This window comes from Danio rerio, chromosome 12 (genome assembly GCF_052040795.2).
Source record: "Danio rerio strain M-AB ecotype USA chromosome 12, GRCz13ab, whole genome shotgun sequence".
NCBI classification, from domain to species: Eukaryota; Metazoa; Chordata; class Actinopteri; order Cypriniformes; family Danionidae; genus Danio; species Danio rerio.
The window spans coordinates 4,364,579-4,381,574 of NC_141032.1; the positions used below are offsets into that span (position 1 = coordinate 4,364,579).

Genomic DNA, 16,996 nt, shown 5'->3' on the forward strand with positions numbered 1-16,996 from the left:
GGCCGCAGCTGCCGTTTTTTTACCCTCAATTTGACAGATTATATTTTTTACAGTAAATGTCTGTCAAATCCTGGGTATTTTAAGCATGATCAGCGTAATTGAACAGGATTAGTGTTTGTCTGAGATATGCAGGTAAATGGAGCAGTGGATTCATCTGTTGATTTGCTGTGTGAATGTGATTGTTGGTCAGATTGGTGTCAGTGTGTGATGGCTCCTCCTCCTCCACTGTGTATAAAACACAAACACACACACAGCAGCAGCGGATCAGAGGGCACAGACTGACGGAGGGACAGGACCATCAGCTCTTCTGCTCCTGGATAAAACACACTGACCGCACAACAGGGTGAGCTCATTTTACACACGTTTATATTGACATTTAACCTTTAATGTTTAAGGTGACACACACTGCATGCAATACACCTACACTGAAAAAAAATGTTGTCTGCAAAATTGTTGCAAACAATTTATTTGTGTTGAATTTAAACAAACAAATTAATTTAGTATTATCTAACTTCATTTATTTGTTTAAATTCAACATAAACAAATTGTTTACAACCCCTAACTTAATAAAAATTGAGTAAATTAAAGGAATCATATTTGAATAATTTTTTTCAGTGTCTTTAATGCACCGGCATGTCAATTATCAGATGTTTCAGCTTTTATATTAAGTACTTAATATACAGAAAACATTCGAAATACATGTTTAGGTGTTTCTTTTATCATATGCTGTCAGAAATAAAGGTACAAACTTTTGTCACTGGGGTGGTACCTTTTTAAAAGGTGTATTTTTGTTCTTAACAGGTCTTTAAGGTATATAATAATAACTAAAAAGTACAAATGTGGTTCTCATAGTACCTAAAAGGTTCAAAGGTGCATCATAATGTCATCTTGTACAGTACAAACGTCTATTTTTGAAAATGTACCACCCCAGGGCCAGACTTCTGTACCTTTATTTCTGAGTGTGTACTTTTTCAATGTGTGTCTGTAGATGTTAACAACGGGGAGTTTTCTCTAAATGAGCTTTTTTTTTCATCACTGAGCCATAAATCTACTCTTGAACCAAAAGTTTTAGTTATAAAATTGAGTATTATAACCTTTTCTATTTTATCCATACAGGCAATGAAATATATTTGCTTGTAGGATTTTTAAAAAAAAAATTCTAAAATGTTTTTGATTCATTTATGCTTGTTTTCTGATAAACATGACATGTAAATATATTAATATACATTTAATTAACTATTAAATACTGCAATAGGTTAAAAAAAACTTTTATTGGTTACTATTATAAGTCATTATTAACTATTATTGCTAATATTTCCATTTTATGATCTTTTACCTTTTAGTAGAAGATACAGAACTTTCCGCCGGAAGCGAAACAGACTTAAGAACTCTTTTTTTCCAGTGTCAATCAGACTGTTGAACACTGATAGATAATGTATGTAATTCTTTTGCATGTTGGCTTATTTTTAATTGGCATTGTGTCATAACCTGCTGAAGTGCTGTGTGAGTCCACAGAAAATTTCTTCTTGAGGGACAATAAAGTATACAAACAAACAAACAAACAAACAAACATTATATTATTTTGATGAAAAAAATCTATATAAAATCTATATTTTTTCTGTTTTATAGATACAGGCAAGGAAAGATATTTGCTTGTAGGATTTTTTTATTTTATTTATTTTTTCTAAAATGTTTTTAATTCATTTATGCTTATTTTCTGATGAACATGATATATAAATATAATAACATAAATTTTATTTACTATTAAATACTGTAATAAGTAAAGAAAAACTTAGTTTTTAGTTACTATTAGTAACAACTTACATAATATTGTAATTACAACTATCATAATATTTATTTTTACTTTATTTTTATTATTATGGAGGGATAAAAAGAGACTCCCAAAATACCCTCTAATAAATAAATAAAGATTTATGTGCAAATAAGTCAACATGTAATTAAATAATGCCTCAATGCCTCATATGCAAAATTTAACATTTTTTAAAAAACTTGCAATACTATTTTTTGTTTATTGTCTACTTTATTAGTTTTTACTTTTATTATTATGAATGGATAAAAATGACTCCCAAAATTCCCTCTTAAAATATTAATGGGCTAGATATGTATACAAATGAGTTCATATTTATTTAAATAATGCATCATTTGGATATTACTTTATATTATACTATTATACTATTACTTTTTAACATACTTTAAATTGAAAAAAAAAACTTGCAATACAATATTTTCCTTTTATTGTCTACTTTTTATTGTCTACTTAAAAAAAAAATTAATTAATAAATAAATAAACCTTTATGTGCTAGACTTGTATGCAAATGAGTCCATATGTAATTAAATAATGCCTCATTTGGATATTAAAACATGAGCAAAATTGAACATTTGCGAAAACTTGCAATACAACTTATTTCTTTTACTGTCTACTTTATTTTTAAAATTACTTTATATATATATATATATATATATATATATATATATATATATATATATATATATATTTTTTTTTTTCTTTCTTTCTTTTTTTTTCTTGCATTTGTTATTATAGAGGGATAAAAACACTCCCAAAATTCCCTCTCTATTAATAAATTAACATTTATGTGCTAGAAATGTATGCAAATGAGTCCACATGTATTTAAATAATGCCTCATTTGGATATTTAAATTTATGCAAAATTGAACATTTCAATGGCAAAACTGCCATTCAATTTCTTTATCGTTTCCGTTTTTACTGTCTACTGTTTTACATTACATTTATTATTATAGAGGGATTAAGGAATTCACCATATTCCGTCAAAAATATATAATACTTTATGTGCTAGAAATGCATGCGAATGAGTTTATATTTAAATAAATAATGCATCATTTGCATATTTAAACATATGCAAAATTGAACATATTAGAAAACTAGCAATACATGTTTTTTTCGTTTACTGTTTATTTTACTTTTATTATTATGGAGGAATTAAAATAAGAGACTCCCAAAATTCCCTCTAATAAATAAATAAATATTAATGTGCTAGGAATGTATGCAAATGAGTCCATATGTAATTAGATAATGCCTCATTTGGATATTTAAACATGCAAAATTGAACATTTAAAAAAAACTTGCAATACAATTTAATTAAATAATTTTTTTTTTGCTATTTTTAATGTAAGCAATCAACTGCGAAAGTGCTGTGAAAAATATTAGTTGATTTTCTTTTACACTATTCATTTGCTTAAACCTTGCAAAAGCTTATCCGTCATTATTGATACTGATATTCTTACACAGTTATTTCGCATTAATGTTGCAGGGTGTTGAATATCCAGCTTAAAGAAGAGACGTAGACTCCCCAAACACACAGACATGACTGCATGCATATTTCTACGCGGAGCCAAAATTGTAAGTATATGCAAAATATTTGGTGTCTTTTTTAGTAAATAGATCAGATTTGTTTTAGAATATTGTGCATTATAACCTTTCATTAATACAGTCAAAAAATATATTTATAGGAATTCATCTTATAGGTTTAAATCAATATATTTAAGATCACGTACGCTGTTTTCTCCATCAGTTTAATTTTAATCTTCATACTTTATATTCATATTTGAAGTCTTCATAGTTTTGTAATGTTTTAGTAGTTTAATTGAATTTATGAATGCTTATATTTATTATTCTTATTATATTTATTTACTGTTTATTAGTCATCACATTTGGAGGAATTTTTATTTATCTAATTATATGAAATATTAGAGGGAATCATGTTGTATTTCTAAACATTTATATTTTTTGTGGGGTTTTTAACACACAGGTTGTGTTTACTTCATAATTTTACTTTTAGGTTACTATTATGCTTTTGAGTATTTTCTGTTAAGTTTACTTTAATTATGAAAAACATATCTAAAAATAAAAGAAATGCTGTGTTATTATAAAATTGTCATTAAAGAATTTGTGTTATATTATTAAATCTACATACTACTAAAACGCCTTGCCATTTATGAAATACATTTTATATAAATGTAAATATAAATGTCATTTTTTAAGTTAAAATAATTAAAAAATGTAATACATTTTACTTTGAAATATGACAAAAATAAAATTATTAGTATATGACCGTTCACAGTAATAGCCGGAGCCTTAAATTTGATTATATTCAATATAAATGTAAAATTATACATTTATTAAATTTAATGATATGTTTCATGACTCCTGCTGTTAGCTCTGTCCATTACTTTTTTATAGAATTAACGATTATTATTTTGACTGAATTATTTTTGAACATGGCCAACAAACTATTTGGTTATAGAAAAAATATTTAGTTATTTTCATTAACGAATTTATGTTGTGTTGCTACATACATACACACACACACACACACACACACACACACACTAACACCGGCCACTTTATTAGGTACACCTTACTAGCGGGTTGGACCCTCTTTTGCCTTCAGATCTGCCTTAGTCCTTCGTGGCATAGATTCAACAAGGTACTGCAAATATTCCTCAGAGATTTTGGTCTATATTGACATGATAGCATCACGCAGTTGCTGCAGATTTGTCGGCTGCACATGATGCCGATCTCCCGTTTCACCACATCCCAAAAGTGCTCTATTGGATTGAGATCTGGTGATCGTGGAGGCCATTTGAGCACAGTGAACTCATTGTCATGTTCTAGAAACCAGTCTGAGATGATTCATGCTTTATGACATGGTGCGTTATCCTGCTGGAAGTAGCCATCAGAAGATGAGTACACTGTTGCCTTTCTATGAGCTGGAACCAGTCTGGCCATTCTCCTCTGACCTCTAGCATCAGCAAATGCACAGAACTGCAGCTTACTGAATATTTTCTCTTTTTCAGACCGATCTCTGTTAACCCTAGAGATGGTTGTGCATGAAAATCCCAGTAGATCAGCAGTTTCTGAAATACTCAGACCAGCCCGTTTGGCACTAACAACCATGCCACATCCAAAGTCACTTAAATCCCCTTTCTTCACCATTCTGAGGCTCAGTTTGAACTCCAGCAGATCGTCTTGACCCTGTCTACATGCCTAAATGCATTGAGTTGCTGCCATGGGATTGGCTGATTAGAAATTTGGACAGGTTGGACAGGTGTACCTAATAAAGTGGCCGGTCCGGTGTGTGTGAATTTTTTCTTTTTTTACATGAAACAAATATATAAATATGACGACCACACCTTAATGTTGTGGTGTCAAGAGAGTGTGCTGAATGTATTTGTTGTATTGTGTGTGTTTGTCAGACAGATAACGCTCATTAATCTGTCATCATCATCACACTAAACCTCAAACCTGCAGCTCATCTGCAAATGCAGGAGCGTGACGCTCAGCGTTTCCTTCCTAATGGGATAAATTACAATCCAGCGTCGCTGCTTTTAAAGCATTTCCCCTCCGTTATTAAAGTGGGCTTTTTTAGATTAATCTGAAAGCTCCAAATAGAGATCGAGACGTCCAGACATGAGGCACGTTTGAGAGGCTTAACCTACCTGTATTTGTGCTTTTGCAGGACCGAGAGCTGGCGGATGATGAGATTGAAGGTAAACATCTGTCACATTGTGGACATTCAGAACACAGACAACACATTAGACAGAGACGTAACACAGCTTTATAATATAATAATATTCCACACAATTCCTTCATGTTGCCTCAACACAAATAGATTATGTTATCGCTAATTTAAATGTATTGAAGCAATAAAGTTGACCCCCCCCAAAAGAATTGTGTTGCTTCAGCTCATTTTAAACAAGTAGCTTGAACAAGCAGCAAAAGGGATTTTAGGGAGTGTAGGTTATTTTATTTTAGACTAACATTTACTAGGTAATGTTTTGTAGGTAATAATAATTATTTTTAATGACTGTCATTGTTATGAATGAATAAAATATTTATCAAATCCGAAATAAGCTGTTACAGATATTATAAATTATGAGTAGGGATACTTCTATTGATTGATTATAATAATTCTAATTTTTTACAATACACAGTTGAAAGTCTTTATCAAATTATTGGTTTGTTTTCACATTTAAAAACATTTTTTTAAATATTTTTAATAATTAATTTGTAATAACAAATTTCTTTCTGACTTTATCATGATGAATTTACTAGTTATTTACTAACAGTTTAAAGCTGTGTTGTTATGCAAAAATCACTTTCATAAGGGGTTTAAACACAGATGTGTTGTAACTGTCAATATGACCAGCTTCTAATAGTAAAATGTATTTTATAATGATATTTTTATAATCACACATGATCAAAACAGTCTGCAGAAACACTGACATTCTCCATCAGAGGGGGAAAGCCCCGCCCACTAGTGACAATCTCTCCCTCATTAGCATAGGACTTAAGTCTTGTTTTTGAATCTGCCACTATGCTGACACACAGGCATTTGTAGCTCCGCCCTCTTTTGAAAACAGCGCAATCTCATTTAAAATCAAAGCGACAGTTTAAAAGTTTAATAGTGCAATTTATTATACATTTTTTATACTCCAGTTTATATTTATTTTATTACAAGTAACAAAACTGCTTGCACAGTAGTTTTAGTTCTAATTCTGGTTAGCAAAATAATCCTGACTGTGTCTCTATAATGCACTGTAAAACATATCTGCTAATGAACAGTTTCCGTATTTTCACAACTGTTTATTTACGGTTGTGAATTGCGTTATGAGACTTTTGAAATTAAAAATTCAGCTCTACAGTTTAACAGTGACTTTTATTGACATTTTTTTTTTTGTTGTTCAAATCTTTTTATTAACATTTTGGTCAATAAAACATCAATTTCAAAAGTATTTGAAAAACAGAGACAAATGATCTTTGCTCCAACAGAGCCCCCCCACCCCACAGCACCATTTATAAACAATATGTTATGCCTATTTTTAATCTGTTTTACATTCTGTCGCAATATATACATACATTTTATTGACATTTTAGTAGTTTGAAATAATATAATGTGTAAGAAATTATATTATATAAAGAAAGTATAAATTCTGTAAAATAACAGAAATACTGGTAGCTTATTACAAGGTTTTTGTAGCATAATATTCAACACCAAACCCACACAATACATCACTTCACACGATAAAAATGTTCATAAAAGTCCCTTTTTTTAAATTTCCAAGGTTACAAATTGTTGGAAGGAATAAAAACATGATCCACACAATATATGGAAAACTAATAATTTACTAATATTTTTACAGTGTGCTGTTTGATTAAATGTCTCTCACTCTTTCTCTCTGTGTGTGTGGTTAGAGTTGCGTGAGGCCTTTAATGAGTTTGACAAAGATAAGGATGGTCTGATCAGCTGTAAGGATCTGGGGAACCTGATGAGGACGATGGGCTACATGCCCACCGAGATGGAGCTGATCGAGCTGGGCCAGAACATCAACATGAACCGTAAGACACTTATAACTCTCATAACATATTAATATTGTCAAACATGAACAAATATTATAGTCATTTGTAGTAGTTTCAACTCAAATCCTAAAATTGAAATGAAGCCTTCTTACAAGTCAGATATGACAAGTTTAAGTTCGATTCATTAGTCATCATCCTCTTAAATCCTTGAGTTTTAATATATTGTTTAATAAATAACTTATGAATTTTTATTTGAGGTATGTTATTCTCAGTAAAAAACTCTAAATAACAGGCTTAAATCACCTTGACCGTTCGTTTAAATTCATGGGCTACTACATTCATGCATGTGCTTGTCTGTCACGCTACCGTTCTTGACTTTTTTGGACTGTTTATGGCGCCATCTTGTGAATGATTAATATGTAGGCCCATCTATGCTTTTTTCAGCAAGTTTAGTTTGTCAGCTTTGCGTTTTTGACTGTTTGACGCTATTTGAGACTGAACAATGCACTGGTTAGTTAACGTACATCAGCTGTTTTCGTTAACCTGCGATTATTCTATATCAGGGATCACCAACCCTGTTCCTGGAGAGCTAGCTACCTTCCTGCAGAATTCAGTCCCAACTCTGATCAAACACACCTGAACCAATTAATAGTACCTAAAGCAGCTCTTGATAATTACAAACAGGTGTCTTTGGTCAGGGTTGCAACTAAAATCTGCAGGAAGGTAGCTCTCCAGGAACAGGGTTGGTGACCCCTGTTTTATATGATAACCTTCTCCTGGATATTGGGGTAAAATTGGTTTTATATTGGCACGCCCAACTGAAAAAACAGCTTAAACCAGCCTAGGCTGGTTGGCTGGTTTTAGCTGGTCGTATTAGAGGGGTTTTGGCCATTCCCAGGCTGGTTTCCAGCCATTCCCAGCCTGGTCTTAGCTGGTCAGGCTGGGAGATGACCAGCTAAAACCAGCTTGACCAGCCTAGCCAGGCTGGGAGCCCAGCCAAAACCAGCTATGTCCAGCTTAAAACAAAAATAATACAATTAGTGTTAATTCTGTATAATGTATTACCTCTGACTGGATTAAATGAAGACATTGTAGTAACACAACATAAATTTGTTAATGACAATAACTAATTTTCTGGCCTGACCAGCTAAGACCAGGCTGGAAATGGCTGAAAACCAGCCTGGAAATGGCCAAAAACCCTCTAAAACCAGCCTGGTCAACCAGCCTAGGCTGGTTTAAGCTGGATTTTTCCGCAGGGCGTTCATCAGCTGTTTTCATGTCAGTCGGCTTTGCGTTTAATTAGAGCATAAATAAATAATACAGCTCAGAACAATGTTTTCTTTTAATTTTATATTTTGTGACAAGTAGCTATATAATAAGCGGGATAAAGTACATCCTGCTCGGTTGTTTTTGCAGAATAAAGCACTTCAGTCTAGGCCTAACAGCTGCTGATAAACCCGTCAGGCTTTATTCTGTGATAACAATCCACTGAATGTGCTTTATACATAACTTAATACCTTTTCGCAGTTACGGGTTTCTCAGCAGACAAAGATGTTCTTCGATAACTTCCTCCTGGATATTGGGGTAAAATTGGTTTTATAGACCAGTGGTTCTCAAACTTTTTTCATCAAGTACCACCTCAGAAAAAAATTGTCACGCCAAGTACCACTAAAATGAGCAGTATTGAAATACAGTAGCGTAGTAGGCCTAGTAAAGCAACTATACCTCTGCACAGTTAAAAAAAAGTGGCAGATTACCTTGAAAATATAGGCTATGTGTCATATATGACATATTATATACATTATTTTTGATACATTTCGAAATCTGTGTAGCATGTACATGACATATTTCATTCCTCCGTGTACACCTAGAAGGAAGCCTGCGTACCACTAGTGGTACACGTACCACAGTTTGAGAACCACTGTTATAGACCATTTTGAGGGATGTAAACAAAAACAATGGTCCCAGTGTATTTTTCTGTTTTGCATTGTTAATTTCTAGAGCTTCGGAGAATCCAAAAAGAGCCTCATATTGATAAATCATGTTATGACAGCAGTTTTAACATGAATGCCTCTTGTTACAGTCATGAAATCGTTTAATAACAAGCAGGAAATGTTCATGGGCCAATGGCATTGCCACATTGAAATGGTCTACATTCACACGTTCAGCTCTCTTTAACATTAAAACTTCAGAAAAGCATTCCTTGCAAATTGCAGCAGCTAATGACTACCAAAGTACAACACTGTTTATGGTCAACTGCTGAAAAATCCAGCTTAAACCAGCCTAGGCTGGTTGGCTGGTTTTAGCTGGTTGACCAGCTTGGTTTTAGAGGGGTTTTGGCCATTTCCAGGCTGGTTTCCAGCCATTTCCAGCCTGGTCTTGCTGGAAAATGACCAGCTAAATCCAGCTAAAACCAGCTTGACCAGGACATAGCTGGTTTTGGCAGGACTCCCAGCCTGGCTAGGCTGGTCAAGCTGGTTTTAGCTGGTCATCTCCCAGCCTGTCCAGCTAAAATTAGGCTGGAAATGGCCAAAAGCCCCCTAAAACCAGGCTGGTCAACCAGCTAAAACCAGCCAACCAGCCTAGGCTGGTTTAAACTGGATTATTCTGTAGGGATAGTACTAATTTTATAATGAAGGCAAGCTTACATGCGATTTCAGACCGAATTGGCTATTCAAAGTAGCGTGGTAAACTCAATATAGGGACTTACAAGCTGTCCCTATTAAAAAATGAACAAATGTGCAAATATAAAACCAACTTTACCTCAATCTCCAGCATGTAGGCTATTTATCTATCACTAAAAACTGTAAAACCTGCTGAAAAAAGCCTGCATATGCTGGTAAGGTATGTTAGATGCTGGTAAACTGGATTTGCTGGTAAATTGCTGGACTCAATGCTGGTCAGTACCAGCAAGACTAGTGTTGAGACCAGCATTCAAACCAGCAAGACCACTGGGACCAGCTAAACCAGCATTGAATTCAGCAAGACCTTCATTAAAACCAGCATACCAGTATACAAACATACCTTACCAGCAAATGCTGTTTTTTTCAGCAATGTAACCTCTTTACAACAGTGCTTTACGTTAACAACTGCATATAGACGTAGGCTACATTATTCCTTGCGTATTAAAACTGAAGTATTGAGTATTTTGTTTCTCAGTGGGAGGCCGTGTGGACTTCGAGGACTTTGTGGAGCTCATGACCCCGAAGCTTTTGGCAGAAACCGCAGGAATGATCGGCGTGAAGGAGCTCAGAGACGCTTTCAAAGAGGTGAGAAGGAAAACGAGTGTCTGATGGTGCTGATTTTGTGGATTAGTCTGAACAGAAGGTGCTGAAAGTCTCACCTGCGTTCATCAAAGCTCTGAGGCGTTATCTGCAGTGTTATCTGTTAGCTAATGAAGTCAGTTTGCTGTGGATGGAGAGATGATCAGTGGCTCTCAGCTGGACCACTGTGACAGAAATATATGGAGCAGGTCATGGAGAGAGGAGAACAACAATAAAGAAAAACAGCTCTATTTTAAGTCACTGTGAAAACTGTTTGTTCATATTTTTAATTACATTTTATTTTTATTAATTATCAGTTCTTTAATTTTAAGTTACGGTTTTAGTTATTTAGTTGATATTTATTTATTTATTCATTCATTCATTCATTCATTCATTCATTTATTCATTTATTTATGTATCTATTATACAATATATTCATTTATAATATAATTAATTATAATTATAATCCATATATTTATAATATATTCATAGGTATTTTGCTGATATTTATATTTATTTATTTATCTATTATATAATTTATGCCACTATCATATTATTATGTTCATATTTCGAGTTCGTTTTTTTTCATTAGTGTATTGATTTTAAGTTATTTTATGATTTTAGTTAATTTCATAATATTTGTTTTATTTTTATAATGTAATTTTAGTTCATCAAGTTAAACTAAATGAAAATAGGACTGAGATTGACTGAGTTAGTTAGAAATCACTTATATAGGACCTGCCTGACAAAGTGAAGTAGACCAAAAGAGCCTCAAAAGCTTGACATCATGCTGAGATCCAAAGAAATTCAAAAGCAAATGAGAAATTTTGTTTATTTATTTATTTATTTAATTACTTATTTAGCTATTATATAATAATATATTTATATTTTAAGCCACTTTTATACTATATGTTCATATTTTGAATTAATTTTCAAAATTTTTGAGTTATTTTGATTTAATTGTTTTATTTGTGTTCATGTTAAGTTTATTTATGGTTTTAGCTATTTTTTTATATTTATTTTTTATCTTTTTATTATATAATTGTTATATTTAAATTTGTCACATTTGTACTTTTTATATTATATTTATATTTTGAATTCGCTTTTATTTTTGTTAATAATTAATGTTTTAATTATGGTTTTAGGTATTTGTTTTTTTTCTTTCTATTATATAATTTATATATTTATATTTTATGCCACTATTTATATTGCTTGTTCATATTTTGAATTAGTTTTTATTTTTGTTAATAATTAGTGATTTAATTTAAAGTTTATTTATGGTAAATTTATGGTATTTTGTTGATATTTGTTTATTTATTATATAATTTATATATTTATATTTCATGCCACTATTATACAATGTTCACATTTCTCTTTTTTTGTGCGTTTTGATTTTTAAGATTTTTCATAGTTTTTTTTTGACATTTATTTTATTTTTTTATAATTAAATAATATTTAACAACATTGTGCTGTGTGAAAAAGTGTTTGCCTCCCCTGTTAAAACCTTACTGAGCTCTGGTTTACTACACCCGAGTTCAATTTCTGTAGCCACATCCAGACCTGATTACCGCCACATCAACAATCACAATCAAGAAGTCACTTAAATAGGACCTGCCTGACAAAGCGATGTAGACCAAAAGAGCCTCAAAAGCTTGACATCATGCTGAGATCCAAAGAAATTCAAAAACAAATGAGAAAGAAATGCTATTTATTTATTTAATAATTAATTGATCGATTGCCTGAGTAAGTTAGAAATCACTTAAATAGGATCTGTCTGTGAAGTAGACCAAAAGAGCCTCAAAAGCAAGACATCATGCTGAGATCCAAAGAAGTTCAAATACAAATCAGAAAGAATTTGTATTTATTTAATAATTGATTGATTGATTGATTTAAAAATCAATTAAATAGTAGCTGTCTGACAAAGTGAAGTAGACCAAAAGAGCCTCAAAACTCGACAACATGTCAAGATTCAAAGAAATTTAAAAACAAATATTTTTTTCATTGATTTATTTAGTATTTTTATTTATTTTTTTGCTGCTGCAGGTACTGTAATTAATGCAGAGAAACATGTGCAGTTCATGTTTTCAGTGTTTCTTTGTTTGTGGTCTGCAGTTTGATATGGACGGTGACGGTGCGATCACCACTGAAGAACTGCGCTGTGCGATGACGAAATTACTGGGTGAACACATGAACCGCAGAGAGATCGACGCCGTCGTCCGAGAGGCCGATAATAACGGTGACGGAACTGTAGATTTTGAAGGTAAGAAAGGATGTCGGATTTCAATGTCACAAATAAAGCATATCGACTCCTTAATCATCCCTATAATAATCTTTTTTTTTCCTTTTTCAGAATTTGTGAAGATGTTGTCGAGTGTGTGAGAACGTCACCTTGGGTGCTGGAGATTCACAAGATATAAAGCAAAGCGTCTAATGCCAAGCCAGTGCAAAAGATATGCATATATGCACATTTTTTTTTTAAAATCCACATGGAAAAAAATCCTGACAACTATGCAAAAGATAAATAAATAAATAAATCTGGATTTTATGCAATGCAGATATTGATCTGAGATCTGAATATGCAACATTTTTTTCTAATTTTAAGTTTAATAGCATGAAGCTTTTATCTACGTTTTTTGTGAACGTGTTTATTTTGACAAAAATTAAAAAACCATTTAATTAATACATATATTAATTAGAATAAATATATGCAATTCTTTTTTACTTTTATCACAGAACAAATTGCTTTCAGTATCAATTTACTAGTGAAATTATAAACAAGTCTAATATCATAACACTCCCCTCTGTATTTTCTTCTTTTTAAACAATATTTGCTTTTTCATTCATTCATTCATTTTCTTGTCGGCTTAGTCCCTTTATTAATCCGGGGTCGCCACAGCGGAATGAACCGCCAACTTATCCAGCAAGTTTTTACGCAGCGGATGCCCTTCCAGCCGCAACCCATCTCTGGGAAACAATATTTGCTTTGTAAAATGAAATTAATGATGCAATGCGTTTTCTGTTTTTTTATATTTGAAAGTGTTAAATGAAATGAAATATGTATTAAATTAAAAAGCTATTAAAATGGAAAAGTTTTACATTTATATATATATTGCACAAATATATACATATATAAATAAATAAATATATAAATATATAAATATTTAAAAACAGTAGTGTGCAGAAACATTACCCTCAAACTATGCAAAATTGTTTGGCTTTTAGTCCTGTACAGAGCTCCTGATCTGAGATGTGGGATATTCAAACAACATTTGCTCAATAAAGTGCAGAAGGAGTGAATAAATGACATGGCGAGATGCTTGTCTTTTTTGTTCCTGTGTGTGTGTGTGTGTCTGTCTGTGTTTTCTAATCTGGGTTCAGTCTGTATGCGAGCATCAGAGGTATGCTGAACTCTGCTCTTCACCCTCGGTGAAATGGTTTTTATGAATGTTTTTTTGCGCCCTGTGGACTTCCAGTAAGCACAGCTCTGCATTAATCTGTGGTTTCTGAGAAATAAAAGCAGTGTAATCTTTGTGCTGAGCTGCTGCGGCGAGCAGATGGGGAAGAAGACAAACTTTCTGTGGAAGATTAACGGCAGGATAATGGAAGGATGATAGGCTGAAAAAACTCTAAATCATTTTGGACGGTTTATGAGCAAAGTGAAGCGGACAGACTGCAAAAACCCTGCAGGAGACGGATACAATTGAGCCACGTCAGTATGCTTGGAGCAAAAGTTGACACAACTTAAAATTGTAAGATTTGCTGCAGAGCTTTTTGAGTTGACTCAACTTAAGATTGTAAGGGAGCTTGCTGCAGGGATTTTTTAGTTGACTCAACCTAAAATTGTAATGAAACTTGCTGCAGAGTTTGAGTTGGCTCAACTAAGTTGCAAGGTTAACTTGCTGCAGAGCTTTTAGAGTTGACTCAACTTATGCTGAGTTCAGACTGCGTGATTTTAGCCCCAATTTTAAGTCATCGACAGGTTTGGAGAAATCGCAGACAAAAGCCTGAAATCACAGGCAAATCCGTGCTCGTGCAAGTAATACCGACTTCAGACTGCATGATTTTCAAAGTAGTCGTGTCACAGATGTTTTCACACTGCATGTCTATCTGGCTTGCGTTTCGTTGCTGCTTTTTATTTACACTGCAAGATGGATCGGCGACAGGGACTTTCACATTGCATGACTTTACTATAGGAAGAATCGCCGACAACTTTGTCCAAACTACGTCTCACAGCCAAAAACACGCAGTATGTCTTTTGTTATTAACTACATAATGAGAAAGAAGCCTTTAATGGGGTTGAACATGTACATGTTTGCTCACCTGGGTTTAAAGGGAATTAGCCATTTCTCCTCAACGTTGATAATAAACTAATTTCTTTCAGTATGAAACGTCAAACAGACATTGTTGCTCCTGAGTCCTGTCAAACCTCCGCTAGTTTTTCCTCCGTTTCGTGGGTCCAAATAAACCAAAAAAGAGCACTTTTAACATCTCCCCCAGCCTCCCGCTGGCCTGCAGCAGGTATACACACACGCACACACACACAAGTGAATGCTGCTCTCTCATTGGCTGTAGGCGATCGCCGATGTTATTTTCAGTCAAAACTCATTTCACACGGCATGATTTGAATCGCCGACAGCTCCAGATATTCAGCACGCCAAATATCTTGCAGGCATCGGCGACTCATCGGCGATTCTCTCAGATCGCGTCTTTAATAGTTCATCCTGTGTGATTGTCACTCACGTGCACGAGCAGCGATTTGCCTGTGATTTCAGGCATTTGTCGGCGATTTCTCAAAACCTGTCGGCGAGCCAAAATCGGGGCTAAAATCACGCAGTCTGAACTAGGCATAAGTGACAAGCACACAGTGTGAACTATCAAAGACGCGATCTGAGAGAATCGCCGTTGAGTCGCCGATGCCTGTGAGATATTTGGTGTGCTAAATATCTGGAGCTGTCGGCAATTCAAATCATGCTGTGTGAATTGAGTTTTGACTGAAAATAACATCAGCCATCGCCTACAGCCAATGAGACAGCAGCATTCACTTGTGTGTGTGTGTACCTGCAGGCCACCGGGAGGTTCAGGGAGAAATTAAAAGCGCTCATTTTCGTTTTTTTTTGGACCCAAGAAATGGAGGAAAAACTAGTGGAGGTTTGACAGGAGCACCTGTGTCTGTTTGACGGTTCATACAGAAAGTTAAAAAAGAAAGTTGAGGCGAAATGGCTAATTCCCTTCAAATCCAGGTGAGCAAATATGTACATTTTCCACCCCATTAAAGGCTTCTTTCTCATTATGTAGTTAATAACAAAAGACATGCTACGGGTTTTTGGCTGTGAGACGTAGTTTGGACGACCTAGTTGTCAACGATTCTTCCTATAGTAAAGTCATGCAATGTGAAAGCCCCTGTCGCCAATCCATCTTGCAGTGTAAACAAAGCAGCAACAAAATGCGAGCCCAGAGAGTCATGCAGTGTGAACTCAGCATTAGTTGTAAGGGAACTTGCTGTAGAGCTTCTTGAGTTGACTCAACTTAAAATTGTAGGGGAATTTGCTGAAGAGCTTTCTGAGTTGACACAACTTAAAATTGTAAGGGAATTTGCTGCTGGGCTTTTTTAGTTGACAACTGAAAATTGTCAGGGAACTTGCTGCAATGCTTTTTGAGTTGAGTCAACTTAATATGTAAGGGAACTTGCAGCAGAGTTTTTTAAAAATGGACTCAACTTGTTTCCCAGTGATGGGTTGCAGCTGGAAGGGCATCCACTGCGTAAAAACTTGCTGGATAAGTTGGCGGTTCATTCTGCTGTGGCAACCCCGGATTAATAAAGGGATTAAGCTGAAAAAAATGAATGAATGAATGGATGACTCAACTTTAATTTAATTTAATTTAATTTAATTTAAACATTTTTGGCCATTTCTCTTTTTTTATCAGGGGTCTCTAAAGCAGAATAAACTGCCTATTTTATTTTATTTTATTATTAAAACTTATTTTAACACTGTTTTTTTTTTTTTGGCAATTTCTCTAATTTCTTTTTATAAAAAGGTCTTCAAAGCAAAACAAACTGGGTATTTTGTTTTGTTTTGTTTTTATTACAAAAAATAGACTGGCCAATTAAACTTAATCAAACTGTCCAAGATATTATTTGAAATCCAATAATGGAAATTCTGTAAATCAAACCTAAAACATTAAACTTATCATTTTAATTAAAATCATAAATTAAAAAAAAAACATAACAATAACATAAACACAGACTCATATTTATTCAATAAAAGAATAAAAAACAACAATGTAAAATGCTTATTATCTGACTCTTTGGAGCTGTTATAACTAACTCAATGGGCACAGATATTCAACACAATAATCTGAAAATGGCTAAACAT

The 16,996-nt window shown here is 33.4% G+C and overlaps 2 protein-coding genes across 2 annotated transcripts in view; one reads left to right on the forward strand and one right to left on the reverse strand.

Annotated features, from left to right (window-relative positions):
- The window catches only part of tlcd3bb (TLC domain containing 3Bb), a 538,378-nt gene that overhangs the window by 114,670 nt on the left and 406,712 nt on the right, over positions 1-16,996 (reverse strand). The window lies entirely within an intron of this gene.
- cabp5a (calcium binding protein 5a) lies at positions 262-13,926 on the forward strand. The gene is made up of 7 exons (NM_200698.3): positions 262-343; positions 3,311-3,399; positions 5,519-5,549; positions 7,255-7,398; positions 10,519-10,628; positions 12,735-12,882; positions 12,973-13,926. The coding sequence occupies exons 2-7, from the start codon at positions 3,364-3,366 to the stop codon at positions 12,999-13,001; spliced, it is 498 nt and encodes a 165-aa protein (NP_956992.1). The 5' UTR covers positions 262-343; positions 3,311-3,363; the 3' UTR covers positions 13,002-13,926.